This window comes from Sebastes fasciatus, chromosome 14 (assembly GCF_043250625.1).
Source record: "Sebastes fasciatus isolate fSebFas1 chromosome 14, fSebFas1.pri, whole genome shotgun sequence".
NCBI classification, from domain to species: domain Eukaryota; kingdom Metazoa; phylum Chordata; class Actinopteri; order Perciformes; family Sebastidae; genus Sebastes; species Sebastes fasciatus.
Window position 1 is genome coordinate 25,797,781 of NC_133808.1, and position 18,563 is coordinate 25,816,343.

The 18,563-nt window shown below is 41.1% G+C and overlaps 1 protein-coding gene across 1 annotated transcript; it reads right to left on the reverse strand.

Moving 5' to 3' along the window:
• Positions 1 to 756: 756 nt before the first annotated feature.
• Positions 757 to 15,464, reverse strand: LOC141781731 (eosinophil peroxidase-like). The gene is made up of 14 exons (XM_074657527.1): positions 15,412 to 15,464; positions 15,178 to 15,246; positions 14,758 to 14,845; positions 14,458 to 14,633; positions 14,231 to 14,363; positions 13,851 to 13,980; positions 13,302 to 13,508; positions 12,857 to 13,217; positions 12,512 to 12,672; positions 12,164 to 12,422; positions 11,528 to 11,698; positions 11,172 to 11,409; positions 10,481 to 11,085; positions 757 to 981 (listed from the first exon to the last, which is right to left on the reverse strand). Exons 2-13 carry the CDS (start codon positions 15,242 to 15,244, stop codon positions 10,878 to 10,880), a joined length of 2,199 nt encoding a protein of 732 aa, XP_074513628.1. The 5' UTR covers positions 15,245 to 15,246; positions 15,412 to 15,464; the 3' UTR covers positions 757 to 981; positions 10,481 to 10,877.
• Positions 15,465 to 18,563: the final 3,099 nt, after the last annotated feature.

Genomic DNA, 18,563 nt, shown 5'->3' on the forward strand with positions numbered 1-18,563 from the left:
ATATTGTACTCACATTATGTTCCATGTTCACGGTGTTCTAGGCCATAATAACTAAATTAGAAGAAATGCCAAGGCTTATGTTATATTATAAAAGCTTCTTAGGAGGTAGAAACTCAAAGCATTTTGAGGAAGTTCAGGAAACTGTATGTGATGTACAGACAAATAATTATTATGCCCCTCAATCTGCCGATCAGTGTAATTGTTAAAATGTCAAAATGATTCAATTTTGTGATAATTTCACGAAGTGCAGTGAGACCGTGTTGGAATAGGTGGATAGATTCAGTAAAGGAAAACACTATGACAAAAAATTTCATAAAAACATGCTCGATTTTGATAATATTGTTGGATATTGGTGGTTTTAGAAGAGGTTTTAATAATTAAAAAAGATCAAATCAGTATTATAGTGCCACAGATGAGAACTCAGATAGGAACTACAGTATGAGGGGGAAAAGCTGCCTTTTATATACTGTATAAATGTTGTTTGAATGTACTTTGGAGTTGTAGGTATTTATTGGTTGGTTAACGTTATTATTAACTAACCATAATTTGTATTCCTACATGGTGAAAGTTAACCAAACTAAACAGCAAACACTGCTCACACATTTGGAGCTCGCATAAGCAAATTGGCAGACTTCAAGTATATATAAAGCATATCATAAATCATGCTTTCTAAACACATTTTCTACTAATTCATAGTTTAAAGATCATGCAGATAAAAATTGTAAGAGCTCAAGCAATGACACACAGTACGATCAATATGATTATTATTAAATATGATCTTTATTATACATGTTATTTATTTAAACACCGTCTATACGAAGCCAGCATGACCCCTTCAACATGTATTTTCTCCTGGTCCGATGTTGCACAAACACCAGAGATCTTGAAAATATTGTTATAAAATTTACACTGAGTCATAGTTAATCGAATAACACTTATTTATTTATTACACTTTCTGTAAGGTGATGTAAATCTTAAACTCTTAAGACAAATGTGGTATATTTTCAAGTCTTGCACATGACCGAGAGGCCATAAGGGTAAACACATGGGTAAGAATCATAAGTGGAGAATATGGTCACAAGATATGACATGGGGCTGAAAGATAAATATGTAGGACAAAGGAGCCATGCATGGTTATGTAGGACAAAGGAGCCATGCATGGTTATACGCTCAGCTCAGCTGTTACATGCCATGGACCCGATATAAGGAGGCGAGAGAGCTCCGAAGGGAGGACTCTCAGATTTGACTTGAGACCTCCGGACGTTCTAGACGTTCGTTATGACATTTGTTGCTTGTTTGTAATAAACTCTATTATACCAAAAAGAACAGTGTCCGCGAAGCATCCTTCATCATCACTTCAACAGCACTGTCGCAGGAAAGAGACTACAAATTTGGCGTCACGAACAGGATCGGAGGTGGCCGCAACAGCAGTACTGCTACAACTTCACAAAACGGTGAGCGCACTCATTGAATGCTGGTCATAAATTGGGGCTGTTATGTGGAGTTGTTTGGCCACACCGTAAATTAAGAACCTTCTTGTTATGGACATGTCCTGTTGATTTGATGTTTAAAGTGAGGCTCCGTGCTAAATTTAATGAAAAAAGGGGGAATGAATAGAGAAAAAAAAAAAAAAATATATATATATATATATAAAGTGAAGAAAAGAAGTATGAGAAATACAAGGAATAGTTTAGAATAGCTTCATGGTAACGGTAAGGTGTGTTAAATAGTATCGTGCGAGATTAATAAAGAGGGGCCCTCAACTTATTAACGGTAAGACACATGCATATTAGCCACTGCGTAACGATGGCTCTGACATAGTCCGGAATTAAGTTAGAAAGACAAAAGTGGGAAACCTGGATCCAGGTAATTTGAATAAATAAATGTAAAGAGTGTTAAGAGACAGAGAAATAAAGGAAATAAAGGAAATAAAGGAAATGATCATATGACAAGCCGCAAATCGGATAGAATAGAAAGCCCTCAAGTGGAGGAGCATGTAGTATGGGCCGCAATTAAAACCTGAAAACGACATCTTATGGTCAGTTTAATAACTGGAGAGTGTAGAATCACAATTCGAATGACCGTTACCACTCTGACGTTTGTTGACGAACGGTGTCTGAAGCAGCCTCTCGTCGAAGATTTTTACACCTCAAAGGTAGCACAAATTTTATGAGAAAAAGTAAGGAAAATAGCGGCAGAAAGCATGCTGTACGAATGACGATATCTAAAGTTGGAGTGAAGAGAATGTGTGTGTATGGACTTTGGGAGGAGGGAAAATGTGTGTGTGTGTGTGACATTTGGCTCCAGAGAGTATATGTGTCATTTAATAATTTGTAAGAATAGATACGTGGCCCGAGGTATTGTATAAAACCATGAGCTTCTGTTTCCAGAAGACTAAATGAATTAAATAATGTAAAACATAAGCTGTTGATTGTGGGAATTTCTCTGGATCAGAGATCGAAGCGCGCTCTCTCTGGATCACTGTTGCCACTCACGCCGTTGGGCGTGATGGCACGGCCGGTAGGAGTGGATGCTTGTTTTCTCTGCAAAAGAGGGATTTCCGGGAGATACAGTAAAAAGAATAAAACGATGAGCCACTGAAATGAGCCTGGTTACGATAAACGCATACACATAAGATAAATAACTATAAGCCAGGACAAATAAAGTGGAGTTGTGTAACTGCAGTACCCGTATGGCCCTTGGAAAAGAATAGAAATATATGAATTAAATGAGTCAGTAAATAAAACATGAGCTCTTCTTAAAGGGGAGGAATAAAATTGATGATGCTGTTAAAGGGACCTAATGGGTTCACAAGAGACTAAATCATTGCATGTTTTTTGTCTGTTATGTCATTTATGGTGAATGAGAATTGAAACGGGAGGCAAGGCAGCGAGACGGCCCACCACGGAGTGTGGCTTGCTGACGTCCATGAGGAGGCTTCCGCTTCAATCTACTAAAGGCCGGTACAAATTTATCCACAGACTCTTTAACAAAAACAAAACCTGCATTTCCATATTTGTATGTGTTCTCAGTCGTAAGCAACATTGATGGTACACATATAAACCTGCTTGCATTTATAAACCTAAGAGGAGACTGACCTGCTCCTATACACATGAAAGAGTACATGCTCTAGGCAGTTTGGAGAAATAAATAAATGAATAAATAGACAACTTGGCAACGGATTGATCAGTTAATGCATTTGATTAATTAATGGCATATGATTGTTTAGTCTAACCTCTGCTGACAATTGCAGATGTTCATTTATGTTATTGTGCGTGGATTGTCTGATCTGTGCTGTGGTGGATATTCAATGTGGTAACTGTTTGACGATTTGAGCTGAATATTGATTAATTGGATAATTTATGATTGGTTGATTTGTTGATTAATTGGATAATTGGATAAATTGGTTAATTGATTGATTGGTTAGTTGATTGATTGGTTAATTGATTAATTGGATTAATTGGATAATTGGATAATTGTTGATTGATTGATTGGTTGATTGGTTGATTGGATAATTGGTTAATTGATTAATTGGTTAATTGATTAATTGGGTAATTGGGTTAAAAAAAAAAAAATAAAAAAAAAAAAAAAAAAAAGGGGGAAGTAATCTAAAAAGCCTTGAGTAGTTTTAATTTTAGCAATTACTCATTAAAGTACAATAACGGAACATAAGGAAGCCGTTATAATGGGAAAAAAGAACACTAAAAATCCAAAAGTAATCACTCCTGTTGAGATAGTACAGAAGAATAATCCTTTAATTAGGGGCATCGCAAACATTGCAAAAAATATCGGAAAAATGGCACAAACGCTGGCCTGAAATTGACCAACCATGGCCAATGGAGGGGACTCTTAACCCAGATGTAATCAGAAGTAGAGCTAGGGTTACCACTGTGTTACAGAGCTATGGTGGGAGTTTCTCTAATGTACAATAAAGCATCATCTGTAACAATGGGTTATCCAGTGACAATTCTTACACATCATAGTCTCAGAAATCTTTTGAATTATGGTAAGAACAACTTGACCATGTCTAGGCTCAGAGACTATCATAGGCTCTTAGAGCAGGAAGATGTTACCCTAGCAAGATGTGTTACGGTAAATCCAGCGGAGAATTTGCCAACCCCAGAAGACGGTGAGCCACACGATTGTGTTCATGAAGCAGAGAAATACTCTAGACTTAGATCGGATTTACAAGCCCTCCCATTGCATGTGGTGGACTTGGAGTATTGGACTGATGGGTCTTGTTATCGTGTGGGCGATAAATTAAGGGCCGGCTATGCGATAGTAAAAGCCCAAGGAACTGGATTTACAGTGGAGAAGGCTGAAGAGATACCACAGCCTGCATCTGCACAACTTGCTGAGCTGGTGGGGTTAACTGAAGCGTGTTTGTTGGCAGAAGGGAAGCGAGTGACGATATATACTGACTCTGCATATGCACATAATGTGTGCCACTTGTTTGGAGCAGTGTGGAAGAACCGAGGGTTTAAGAAAACGGATGGTTCGCCGATACAGCATCACGCCCAGATCATGAAATTGTTGCATGCTATGATGAAGCCTAAAGAAATAGCAATAGCTAAATGTGCGGCACATAAGAAGGATGCGTCAAGGGTTTCACAAGGGAACAGAGCGGCTGATGAAGCTGCAAAAGCAGTCACTGGAGCAGATAAATTGGGCAAAGTTCTTCTCGTCACGCATGAAGTGAACTTGGAAGACAAAATTACGCTCAAAGATGCGATTTTAATGCAGGAAGCTGCTCCTGAAATGGACAAACAGTTGTGGCTAGACCGAGGTGCCACCCGAGATGCTACTGGACTTTGGAGAAATCATGAGGGGCTGGTACTATCACCTCCAGACCTGTTGGGTCTGATGATTCAGGAGGCGCATGGCTTAGCTCACGTTGCAAGGGGGGAAGTGAAGAGAAAGATCACGAAAGAGTATGGGTTTTGGGCACCATGTTTGCTTGAACAGATTGATTATGTCATAGGCAGGTGTACTATTTGTCTGAAAAACAATGTTCGGAGGGGAGTGCCGGTTCCTCCTGGCCACATCCCAACTCCAAGAGGTCCGATGCGGGAACTAGTTATAGACTATGTTGACATGATAAAACCGATTGAAGGGAAAAGGTACATGCTAGTCGTGGTGGACAGATTTTCACGATGGCCTGAGGCCTGTCCAACAAAACGAAAGGATGCTCAATCGGTTGCCAAGTTCTTATGCAGAGAGGTCATAAGCAGGTGGGGACTTCCAGATCGAATATCCTCAGACAATGGGAAAGAGTTTGTGGATAAGACGGTGAAATTGATTTTGCAAAAATTAGGAATCAAACAGCGTCTTGGGGCAATCTATAGCCCACGTAGTCAAGGAATCTGCGAGAGAATGAATGGTGTTCTGAAAAATCGTATTGTCAAAATATGCCAGCACACGGGGTTAAATTGGATAGCAGCACTTCCATTGGCGTTAATGGTATGTCGCTCTAGTGAGCTCCGCGATTTACATATGACACCTCATGAGTTGGTTACAGGAAGACTGATGCCAACGCCTTGTCTGCGGACAAGTGGGAAAGGTCCAAGTTTGGCCCTTTTAGAAGATGAAATGCAAACGTATGTTACATACATGGTTAATCTACATAAAAGAATATCCACATATGTGTCTGACAGGCAAACTAAGGAGGAGGTGCAGGAGAAGCTCGATGAGCAAAAAAGGATCACAGTGCAACCTGGAGACAAGGTGTTCGTGAAGGTGTTTAGACGGAAGTGGTATAACGAACGCCGTGAGGGACCGTTTGAAGTGGTTCGCAGTACTGGAACCGGGGTCCAGGTTAAGGGGTCTCCTACATGGTATCATTTATCACATTGTGTTAAAGCACCAAGTGAAGGGGCGCCACATTCACTGATTCAAGATGTTGAAGGCTCAAGAGAGCCCGAAGACAATGTGGAAGAACACACACCAGAGAGGGAGATGCATGAAAATCCCCAGAGTCAGAACTCAGAAGGAGAGATCACCCAGGTTGTGGACAATGTTGATGTTTCTGTACACATTCCTGATGATGCCAGAGATGACTCGGCAGTTGATGGACAGGACAGAAGATTTAGAGACATTGTCTTTCAACATGTCCCAGACCCAGCAGGACCTATTTCAGTTGCCTGCAAAGCGTCAGAGATATCAAAGGGCGGTGACTCCGCTGCAGGACAACCCAGGGATCCAGTTAGACCAAGGAGCCCGAGACCAGTTAGGAGAAGAGTCAAACCAGACCGTTATTAGAACCAGGGTTGAAGCAACCTTGGGAAAGTCAGTTCGGCTTCCATGTCAGTGTACAGAAGAAAATAGTGGTAAAGGGAAACTCAGAGTTCAGTGGGAAGATAGCCATGGTAAGATCCTAGATCTGTCAGAGACAGCACCATTAGGGAAATATACATTAGTTAATGACAAAAGGAGAGTGAAGGTTGAGGGAGACTGTAGTCTCTATGTATATAAGCCTCAACAGGAAGATCAAGGTGATTACAGGTGTTCTTTTTACGATCGACGTATTGGAAGTGAGCGGTCCAAGTTAGGATTTGTAGTTCGCGTGGTGTATCTAGTGATACTAGGGGGGAATAAAAGCATAGACCCCCAAGAGGTTGGGGAAACAAGAGAATTAACAACTATGACATCAACTCTCCAGATGAAAGCTGGACAGATGGAAGAGAAATCTACTCCTTCAATGGCAAAAGCTATTGGAAGTATAAATGCATCACATGTAACTACAAAGGCGCCTCAGGTGATATCTATAACGTCACCTCCTTTGAGTACTGTGATCAGAGCTAGGTTAGGAGGAACAGTTTACCTTCCTTGTCAATGTGGGAGATGGAATAATGGAGGGAACTTGTTTCCCAAATGGGAAAATAGTCGTGGTGAAGATTTGTTGTTGACAAGACCTGAAGATGACGTTGTGCCTCGTGATCAGAGGAAGTATATTTTGTTTAATGAGGTTAGGTGGATGAAAATTAATGATGATTGTTCCCTGGTCCTGCGTAACGTTACTCGGGAAGACGAAGGAGAATACATGTGTTCTTATGAAGAACCGGAGTTTAAATTTGTTCCATATCAAAATTATTGGATCAAAGGTCGTGTGACTCGTAGAGTGTCACTCCTGATAAAAGATTTGGGGCCTATTGAAGTTGCTATGGGTACTAAAGAAGTTCAGAAACAATTTACTACAGTAACCACTCCAAAGGTGATTAGTACACAGATAAAGCTTGTTACATTAGTTCCAAAAACAACTAAGAATGTTCATACACCTACTCTGGCTACTACTCTAGTTATGACTTCAAAGGGGATGAATGCTACAACAGCGACGACATCCGTGGCATCTACGACATTTGTAAATACAACGCAGATATCTAATATGACATCTTGGACCTTTAAGGATGTGACTAATGTACTCCAGAAGCAAATGTCAAAAATAGAGCCTAGCGTGAACAGCAGTAATGACATTGTTGAAGTTAGAGAACAGAGGATAGAAGAGAAGTATGTAGAGTCATCTATGACAGCCCAGAGGACTAGTTTAAACATAGATGAAACCTTTGTTGACTCTGATCAGACACCAGAGTACATGATGGATCATTACCATACAATACAAAAGAGAGACACTAAATGGAAGGCATTTGGGTTTGATCCTTCAGTGTTACAAATCGCAGACCCTTGGGCAGGTAGGAACTTATGGTTTCAGCAAGTAACCCACTCCGTAAGATCGGTTGTGAAAACGGATGGTCCGTGTCTGGTGAAAATCCGATCGCCAAGCTCATGGCCTTCGATTTTAGAGACTATACCAGAACCACTAACCACTATGTGTCAAAGTTATGCATTATCATGGCTCTTGTATCAACAGCAATCATCAGTGGATAAAGTGATGGCTTTAGCAATGAACCTTTTTAAGCCTAGATTGACTTGTTCTTGGTTGGCAGAATTACCATATGTAAATGTACTTGATCAGCATGAAGATATCAGAACAGCGGTCCCTGATATAATGGAGGTGTCAGCAGTAGGAGCTACCAGCTGTTTTTGTTCAAATACAACTCATGAAGGGCCGGGAACGTTTATGGGGTTATCAGAGTGTGATAAATATATGATGGACTTGGGTAAAATGGAACGTGGGAATAGTAATGATTCGTATGAAGCATCTTTTCAGGTACCACAACACAAAGAGAAGACAATTTTAAGGGTACATAATCAGATACTGCCGGGGAATGTGACTATAGGGAATTTCAAGGATATTTGGTGGGTCTGTGGTAATAAGGCATACATATTTCTACCATATGGGTGGACAGGATGCTGTTATATGTCACTGTTGAAACTTCCATATGAGGTTCTTACTATCCAGAAGGGAGTAGGGCCAGAGGGGGTCCAATCTGATGTCGCTTCAAGTAGTAGGAGAAAACGTGAGTTGGCACAGTTTCACAAGTTGGAATCCTTCCATTGGAGAATAAGTTTAGGAGAGAAGTGGGGTATAGGATTTTTTCCGTGGTATGGTGTGACATTCTTAGCAGATCACATCGACAACATTACCTACACCTTGCAAGGCTTTGCGAACGAAACCATAAGAGGTTTCGAATTGTTGTCAAACACCCAGAGAAGTCACAGACTGACGTTGCTGAAACATGACATGGCTCTTGATTATATTTTGGCCAAACAAGGGGGCTTATGTGTTGCTTTAAATTTAACAGGAGATGCCTGCTACACTTTGATTCCTGATAGTTCTGATAATATGACTAGTGTCATAGGGGCATTGAAGCTCATAAGAGATGCGTTTGGCCCATCAGAAGACGCGGGATGGTCTGCAAATGCTTGGTTACAGGATAAATTGGGGCCACTAGGGGCAGTGTTAGTTCAGGTTTTGGTAGCGCTCGTTCTGGCGTTGTGTGTGATGTTTTGTTTTTGCACGCTGTTGTTGACCTTTGCAAAGGCTATGATAATTAGATGGGTTGGAGTTGTGCTGCCCGGCGAGCAAACGCTGATGCCATTATTACACGAAGCTGACACGGACGTGGATGAGGATGACGCAATAAAGATCGAATTGGTGGAGGAATATCCATTTTAAATATCTCATATGATTATAATCCTATTATTTACCTCTGTTTTTGCTTGCGTAGTTTGTAGTGTTGATTTTGTTTTGCTCTTTCGAGACTTTGTTTAGTCTCGAAGGGGGGATATGGCAACAAAGGAACAATATGATTTCTAATTTCACATTTTGACTTATATGATTTCTAATTTCTAAATTCACATTTTTACTTATAGAAGTGTTCTTATTCTGTGTTTGATGTTTTAATTTGTATCTGTTATGTATGCAAAAGATACTGGTTTTCTTTTCTTTCATTCTAGAACATATTGGGGGAAGACCACTGTGAGGGTGGTAGATTGTCAGGGACTCCGATGGGCTGAATGGATTCAGACACTTCAAACATGAAAATACGAATGGCCTGAAGAACTCTGAACGTGGACTGGCGATACAACATCCAGAGTCAAGACGTCATCGATACTATACCGGAGTCAAGGCTGCTGAGAAACTGCAGCGTTATATAGTCTTATGTCTTCTCTTAGATGTTACATTAGTATTCTTAAAAATGAATTGTCTTTTTTGTGTATTACATGCTTGGCAAGTGATGGTTTCTAAATATAATGGGACCTCAGATGTTTTCTTTTTCTCGATGTTTAGGGACAGTGGGGTAGGCAGGAAAAGGTCCATAGAAAGGTGCGATGGGTCGACCAGCCTGACTTTGGACATTGTCTTGTTTTAATTTGCTGAGAGTTCCATATGTATTTGCTTAAATCATTTCCATACACAAATTGCTAAATTTCCTCATTTCAGTGGTATGAAGTTCTACGTATGGTCGCCTTGGCAGAGGGACCGTGAGAGAATTTTCCTGTCTACATTGTTCAATGGATATTTCAAGAAAGATTAGCTGCCTGACAGGTTTTTCACTCTCACTTTTAGACTCCATACAGTTGTTTCAATGGTAAAAAGGGCGGGTTGTTAAATTTGTCATGTTAAATACACCTGTATGTATCTTCTTTTATTTTTTCGAGACTTTGTGTAAGTCTCGAAGGGGGGAATATGTGGTATATTTTCAAGTCTTGCACATGACCGAGAGGCCATAAGGGTAAACACATGGGTAAGAATCATAAGTGGAGAATATGGTCACAAGATATGACATGGGGCTGAAAGATAAATATGTAGGACAAAGGAGCCATGCATGGTTATGTAGGACAAAGGAGCCATGCATGGTTATACGCTCAGCTCAGCTGTTACATGCCATGGACCCGATATAAGGAGACGAGAGAGCTCCGAAGGGAGGACTCTCAGATTTGACTTGAGACCTCCGGACGTTCTAGACGTTCGTTATGACATTTGTTGCTTGTTTGTAATAAACTCTATTATACCAAAAAGAACAGTGTCCGCGAAGCATCCTTCATCATCACTTCAACAGCACTGTCGCAGGAAAGAGACTACACAAACAACACCATATTCCACATATTTGTTTTGGAAAAATACACACTATGTAATGTACATTACTGTATTTAGAATTAATCAGATAGTTCACAGTCATTCACAACAAAAATAAGAAAATAAGAAAATATCACATTTCAACTGATAGCTGGCACTCATATCAATCACGTTCATTTCCAGCAGTTGATCGGAGAAATGTGACGTATGATTTATTTATTTATTTAAAAAGGATCCCCATTAGCTGATACCAATGGCACCAGTTAGTCTTCCTGGGGTCCGAAATCAAGTACATTATGATGATCATGTACATACTATATACAAAAGTCTCATCTTACACAGTAAAATCAGACGCCCTGAGATGTAGCTGTCTTTTGTCAGACCGCTGTAGTGAGGATTTCTAATGAACAATCTCCTTCCAGGGACTGAGGTCAAACTCCGGGATTTTGCTACATTTAGTGTAACCGGATCGTCTGGGCCGGTACTGGAAGGGCTGGGCTGGTACCTCAGTGATGCCGGTGTTGTCACAGATGATGCGGGCGAGTGAGGTCTGTTTCAGGGAGTACCTCTGGTCCTTAGTGAAGACTCCCTTGTTCTCCCACCAAAATCTGAAATTGACAGTTTGTTCATGTTTGAAAGTGCGACTAACACAGCTATCTCCACATCTTCAGTACATGTTTAGTTCAGTGCTTACCGGTCTCCTTGGCGGACCTTCTGGAACTGGGTGGCGATCAAGCAGGCAAACAGGGGTCCCACTCTTCCTCCAGGGACAAACGGCTCAGCCACTCCTCCCAGCCACACATCGATGTTGTCAGGTTTGCGGTAGAGAGAAATCAGTTCCTTGGCCAGCTTTCTGTTCTTCAGCACTTTTGACAGCTCTTTGCGATTTCGTGGCTGTGACAGCCCACAGAACTTCCGCCATTCGTTGTATCCTGAAAAGGAACACAAAGGGAGAAAATATAGCCACGTTTAAGATAACGTATGATCGGTAATGCCTGGAAAGGCTCAGATGCAGACAAAATCAATAGAAAGACTAAATGAGAGTAGTACCAGGGAGTCCATGGTCTCTGCCTCTCTGCAGGTTGAGGGAGGCCAGGTCCAGTGCCAACTGGCTGGAGAATTGAAACAGTCTCTCCCTCAGCTCATCAGACAACATGTTATCCTGCGTGTTCAGCTTGGCCTTACTACCCACCAGGCCCCTGATGATTGGGTCCACACCACCTGAAGAATACAAGGGAAGACATTTTAAGTGTTAACTACTGCAGGCTGTTCTCATACACCGTTCGTGTATAAGACCGGGGAACGTCGCGTATGGAAGCGGTCAGGGTGGATTGGTGGGTCCAAAAATACACCGCACTTTTGCCCAGGAGACCAGTACAGTTTTTACAGTTTGTTACCAATAGTCCATTGTAAGTAGACAATTGTCTGCTTGCATAGCACACTACAGCAGCCAATGCTCCTACATCAGTATTATTGCAATAAACCCTCCAGCCATCAGTGGCAGCACTGACTGCTGAGCAGCGCTCCTGTCAGGAAGCAAGTAAGAAATGATTCACCCTACTGAAATCACCTGCACTCAGTTGGACTAAGTCATGCATTCTCTCCTGTCTGATGTTCATCTTTCCTTTAGTGATTTAATATTTTCAATTAAGATGAATACTAACAAGTTAAAGATCTTGGCCATACCTTCAAAGGTGATCCTCCACGGTGTGAAGAAGGCTTTGTGCAGCAGTGGGCTGGGGTAATCCTGGTGCTCCTGGTACTGCTCATTGAGACGAAACATGAAAGGCTGAACCATCAGGTGGGCGAATCTGTAGGCAGCCGTGGCGAACACATTGGCGATCCTGGGGTCCACGTTTTCATCATAGCCAGGGTAGGTAGAGAGATGACTGGTAATGAAGTCCGGACCAACAATGTGAAGTAAGTAGTCTCTGTAAGTCAGAACCTATAAGAGACAAAAAATAGTTACCTAAACCATTCAAGGACATACCATCCATCCCTTAAATCATGAATGCAAATTTTCCCCTCTCTAACCTGTGAATATCCTCCCATGATCTTGCGTGATTCCTGGTAGAGTGTCTCTCCGTCCCAGTGAGGGTTGAGTTTGGCCAGAGTACGTGCCAGACGGTTGTGCTCACGCATGAACAGTGTGTGAACAGCGGTCAGACCAATGTGCTCGTTGGTGCGCTCGTCACCTGGGGGACAAAGCAGACGGCTGCTTTTAATAACCGCAATTATGGATTGACTTACCTCAGCTGTGTTAACCATGACAACCACAATGTGTAATACTTGAGATCGAGTTATTGGTATTGTATTCTACATACTGTTGTACATATTATGTAAAAAACATCGTACATAAGCGTTTTTGCTGCCACTCACCAGCCACAAAGCAGGGCACCTCCACTGCATTAACGTCTTTAGTAATGCGGGCTCGGTTGGCACATATGCTGGAAGCCATGGGGGCGAAGGGCAGGAGCTCGTGGCCGTTGTCTTCGTACTGAGAGTTGACCCTCAGCAGGCCCTTATCTGAGGTGAGGTTGCGTAGGAAACGAGCTTTGACATCGTCTGCACCGTACACCTGACCTGCGTCGATGAAAGCTGTGAGAGAGTTCATCTGCTGACGGACGGTGCTTGCACCAAAGACGTGGCCTGTGTTGCCAGAACCACAAGCTGCTGATGAGCGGAAGAAGGGGATGCACTCTTTTGAGTTCCTGCCAAAGCGGGGGTCGTTCCTGGGAATCTGTTCAGATGACAAGATGCAGTTAGCATGTGTGTGTTTTAGACGTATTCATGTCTTTTTCTTGTGTAATGCGACGACACTGACCTGAATGGGGAAGCAGGGCTCTGTACGTTCACAGCTCTTCTCACAGTCAATACCCGTATTGAATGAACGGATGACAGGAGAGTGAGGAGTGAAGGTCATGTCGTGGTCAGTCCACTGGCCGAATATTGTCACCATGTGAGTGTAGAGTGGGTCGCTCTCCACATCCGAGTTTTCTGTTCGCAGAATTCTGTTGGACACTTCCCGTACCTGAGGACAGGATGCAGACAATGAGCATATATTATCAGTTCAAAAGGTACCTTAAAGGGAAATTTGAGATGTGTCTAAAATCATAACATGGCAAACTGCAGCCCAACAGACAACAACAGCTGTCAGTGTGTCAGTGTGCTGACTTGACTATGACTTGTCCCAAACGGCATGTGATTATCATTAAGTGGGCATGTCTGTAAAGGGGAGACTCGTGGGTACCCATAGAACACATTTTCATTCACATATCTTGAGGTCAGAGGTCAAGGGACCCCTTTGAAAATGGCCTGACAGTTTTTCCTCGCCAAAATAATACTGTATATATACTGTATATCTATATAGTACCAAAGGAAGAAGACGTCTGTTGACTCTTCGCTTAGGGTCCCAGCCTTTGGGCAGAGAGATTCTATCCTGGTACTCAGCAGGGAGCCAGCGGGTGAAAGGTGTGTTGGAGGATCCCCAGAGAGTGTTGTTTCTAGGAAAGAAATAACAAATTAATTATTTATTCAATTAATTATTACATTCTCTTTGTCTCGCAGACTGGCAATTACTGTCTACTCCCATTTGTAACAAACAGACAGAGAAGTGGGAGGAAAGTCTTTGGCAAGATTAACTTTGGCCCCGGGGTAAACAAATCAAGCAGCCAGTTAGCTGTGGACATATTTGTCACTTGTTCTTTTCCTTCACCTGTCAATCTCAAAGTTGCTACTTAGCAGCTGCCTCACCTGTTGTTGCAGACGCTGCTTGCAGTGCGAAACTTGTTTAAGTTAGGAGTGGTCTTGCAGGAAGGGAGACGATGTCGGGGAGTGCAGCCTGTCAGATCAGCAATGACCTGCAGATCCTCCTCAGAGATCAGATCTAATCAACAGAGACAGGAAGTAGAAAAATTAACAAAGCTGTGACTTGCAGCCACCTGTATGGAAAATTAAAAGAACCTATTTCGGATACACACCTGTGGCATTGATGGAGCGTTTTTGACGTCCATGTGAAGACCTCTTGATTAGTTTAATGGCGTTATCCATATAGTCAGCAGCACGCACGGCAGTACGGGTTAGCCCAACAGGCTGCTTCAACAACCGCAGGATGTCTGAAGGACTCACTGCATTCCTCCTCACACGATCAACGCTCCTGTGTTGCGTGGAGAGATCAGATTTGCATGCATGATTTTAATGCAGGCCTATTTTATACCATCACATTTATTTTTCTATCACTGCAGAACTTGTGCAGCAGTTCAGCAGGTTTGGTCACTCACTCTCTTCTGGAGTACTCATAAGCTGAGTCCACTGTGGCCTTGGCTTCAATCACGGCTCTTTCGATGATACTTCTGCTCAATCGTGGTTCTGAAGGCACATAACATCTTTCAGTTTGTCTGCTTTCTGCTGTCGTAAACACAATCCAGTCACCTTTCTCCGTGGTTTCTTTATTTTCTCATTCTCTGTTAATATTGATGATTTTTGAAGTAGATTACTGAAGCTACAATGCAGGTTTCTTTCAGTTGCACAATATCAATTCAGTAATTACAGAAAAATACTATCGTATAAACTCCTGTTCATCTGTGACCTTCAGTATTTAGTTTTGATCTAAAATGACAAAACAAGCTCTATACACTTGCTTTATACACATTTATAATGACTGTTTTTATTTAACTCAGTGTGATCGAGGTATTACTCACCAGCATTCACGTGGTTTTGTAAACACAGGTAAAGACCCGCTGCTATCAGGCACAAAAAGCTCTTCATCTCTGAAAAAGACAGACATATTCCTGTTAAATACACGCCAATCAACTGACGAAATACTGAATTTAAAAGAAGTCATGGTTGACTGAAGTACATCTGCTATTCGTAAGCGTGAAGAAAAACTATACAAAAGTTAAAAAGTTAGGCAAGAAGAAGCTTGATCGCTGTACCTGGGATGTTTTGGAAGTTCCACTCTGATCTTCCAGCTGCAGTCAGGAGTCGGTGATTTAAACAGCATTGTCTTGCTGTGTTTATATACAGGTAAGTGTGGCAGGAAACACCCATTTGCTACACCTGTGGTGTGTGGTTGAACAGGAAACTAAATATAGACATACTGGGCTGTCAGCCAAAATGGTTCCTTGATTCACATTTGAGAAGCCATCCTTACCCCCTTTACGTTAAAACGTTCTCCTCCTAGACATGCAATCACACACGTACAGCTCTTGTATTGAATTATTTCAATATTTAAATTTATTACGTGTAAAATCAGATAATGGTCAGTTGTTTTTTGTTCAGCCAGAAACATTTACAAATGTCTTCAACTATTCAATCTTAAATCTATTTTAAATGTGATATTTGGAAAGCAGGTCTTATACAAATAACCTCACTTTGCCATGAATAATAATAAGAAGAAGAAATACATGAATAAATATATGAATTAATACATTAATGAATAAATAAATAAAAATGTATGCTAAAAGACAGCACTCACAATATTTATCTACTTGTTGTAGATGTTTTACGAACCACATATGACACATGGCACAATATAAATAGTGCTCACTATATCTGGTCCACCCATAAAAGTTACAGTTCATCCAAAGCTCAGAGTGCAGAGAACACACATCATTGAAGCTGCATATCAGATTTTACATTAATTTTTAATAAGTAATTTAAGACATTTTTAAAACACTAAATGTCTTGCACAATGTTATTAAACCACATGTTTTAATGTATGACCGAAGGCCACTCAAGTTCTCTGCAGTTAGCTCTGCAGTTAGCTCTTGAGTGGTTCTGCAGGCCAGACCTAAACTCTTACTTAAAGCAGGTTTTAGCTCTTTTAGCTCCGAGCAGTTTGACCAGCCTGCTCAAGGATGTAAAGGTGAAAATGTTGACATCTTAGAGAGTAAACCTAAAACAGACTTCAGCTTTAAATGTCTTTTATTGAGGTTTTTTTTCTCTTTTCATAATGTCTTTGTGACAGGTGTGGATGTTATTTACCAATCCACTTCCTTGAACAAGAAGTAGAGCAGATTCTTCACCACTTTATTACATAATTATTGTTTCATTGGTCTGTTGAATTTGCCAGCTATAATTAGCCTAGATGCATACCAGGCAGTCTCGGTGAATCACTAAGTGGCTTTTCAAGTTTGGCATCTTTTATTTACTCATGCGTCTAGCATCTGCCACTCCATTCCAATCAATCTAATAATCTATTTACCGAAAAAGACCCTGACACGCAATCTATTCCCGGCTGTTAGGCCTGCTATACTTCCTTTAGATAGATAGAGGTTGGATACTTTTAAAGAAACTAAATCAACTTCCTTGCTATTTTCAATGGGAGTTTGTCTGTCACAGAACACGGCTAGTTTCATACACTGTTCGTAGCTATATACGACAAAAATAATATACTGTAATTCGTATATATCCCACAATATCAATTAGTTTGTAATTAGCATAATCGTGAACCAGGAAATATAAAGAGCGGTAAACGCTGTGTAGGGAGGAGGTTGGGGTTGATGGGTGGCTCAAAAAGTACCGGACTTATTCCCAGAACACCCGCGTTCGTGTCCTGTGTGAAACCAAAAGTTAACATTTTGTAAATTTTAATATTACTAGTGCAGTGTCTGTTCGGTGTGCTAAACAGTTACTAATTACAGGCCTATGATACACCGTGGGGTTTATGAGCTGTCAATCATCCTTCACTGCTGAAATGGAAAATACTTTTTCTGGCACGGCATATGACGTTTGAGCACTGCTGGGAAGTTTTTTTTTCCTTCTCGAAAACTCCATGTGTTTAGGTATGTGCAGTGATGCATTTATTAATGCTTTTGTTACCTGAAGAAAAGGAAGTTGTTTTTTTTTTTTTCAACTTGGCAGTCACTATTAATAGCCAGACTGGATTTCATCTTCCACACCATGTGTTTATAATTAATTACATAATCTACAAACTGATGATCCGTTGAGGAAAATGCAACACAAATGCTTTATGTTTCTGAAAGATTATTGTTTCTCATATTAAATGTGAATCATGTTGATTAAAGGAATAGTTCAACATTCAGGGAAATATTTGTTTTGTTGCGGACAGAGAAGATCGATAAAACTAAGTGGTATCAACTCCCACAGTTGTCCTTAGCTGAGTTTAGGAACTTTTACTGTTCATTCTGTTCTCTGTGAAATACCGAGGCTTTGTCTCGGCCATCAGCGTGAAACTGTTGCACAAAGTATCTGTATGAGACACACCGGACTTTCCATTAAGATCAATCCATCCTCTGCATCCCGTTTGAACAGCAATCACTCAGAGCAAAAAGACGCACATAGGGTGGGTGTGAGGGATGGTGGATGGTGGATGGGTCTAACAAACACCAGACACTTTCATCCAGGAGACCCCTAGTCATTTTAAGTCCAACCATGTAGTTTCTTCCTAAACCTGACTAAGTGGTTTTGTTGCCTAAACTTAGAGTGATGTCAAGGGGCGGCAGTATGTGACGAGTTGGCACGGCATATGACGCTTGAGCACTGCTGGGAAGTTTTTTTTTCCTTCTTGTAAACTCCATGTGTTTAGGTATGTGCAGTGATGCATTTATTAATGCTTTTGTTACCTGAAGAAAAGGAAGTTTGTTTTTATTTATTTGTTTTTGTATAGCCAGACTGGATTTCATCTTTACACACCATGTGTTTATAATTAATTACATAATCTACAAACTGATGATCCGTTGAGCAAAATGCTTTATGTTTCTGAAAGATTATTGTTTCTCATATTAAATGTAAATCATGTTGATTAAAGGAATAGTTCAACATTCAGGGAAATATTTTTTTTCTTGCGGAGAGAGAAGATCGATAACACTAAGTGGTATCAACTCCCACAGTTGTCCTTAGCTTAGCTCAACATAAAGACTGGAAACAGGTGGAAGCAGCTAGCCTGGCTCTGTTCAAAGGTAACACAATCCACCTACCAGCGTTTCTGAAGCTAGCTGTTTCAACCGCATGCTAATTGTTCTCTATATATTCTCACATCTCACATCAGCCAAAATGGTTCCATGATTCACATTTGAGAAGCCATCCTTACCCCCTTTACGTTAAATATTTCTCCTCCTAGACA

What these genes read in the sequence shown, in the direction of transcription:
- LOC141781731 (XM_074657527.1), bottom strand. Translation starts at nt 15,244, where the DNA reads ATGAAGAGCTTTTTGTGCCTGATAGCAGCGGGTCTTTACCTGTGTTTA. An exon ending in AGCAGCGTCTGCAACAACAG is followed by an intron (nt 13,981 to 14,230) that starts GTGAGGCAGCTG and finishes TTTCTTTCCTAG; the next exon opens with AAACAACACTCTCTGGGGAT. An exon ending in AAGGTCCGCCAAGGAGACCG is followed by an intron (nt 11,086 to 11,171) that starts GTAAGCACTGAA and finishes TGTCAATTTCAG; the next exon opens with ATTTTGGTGGGAGAACAAGG.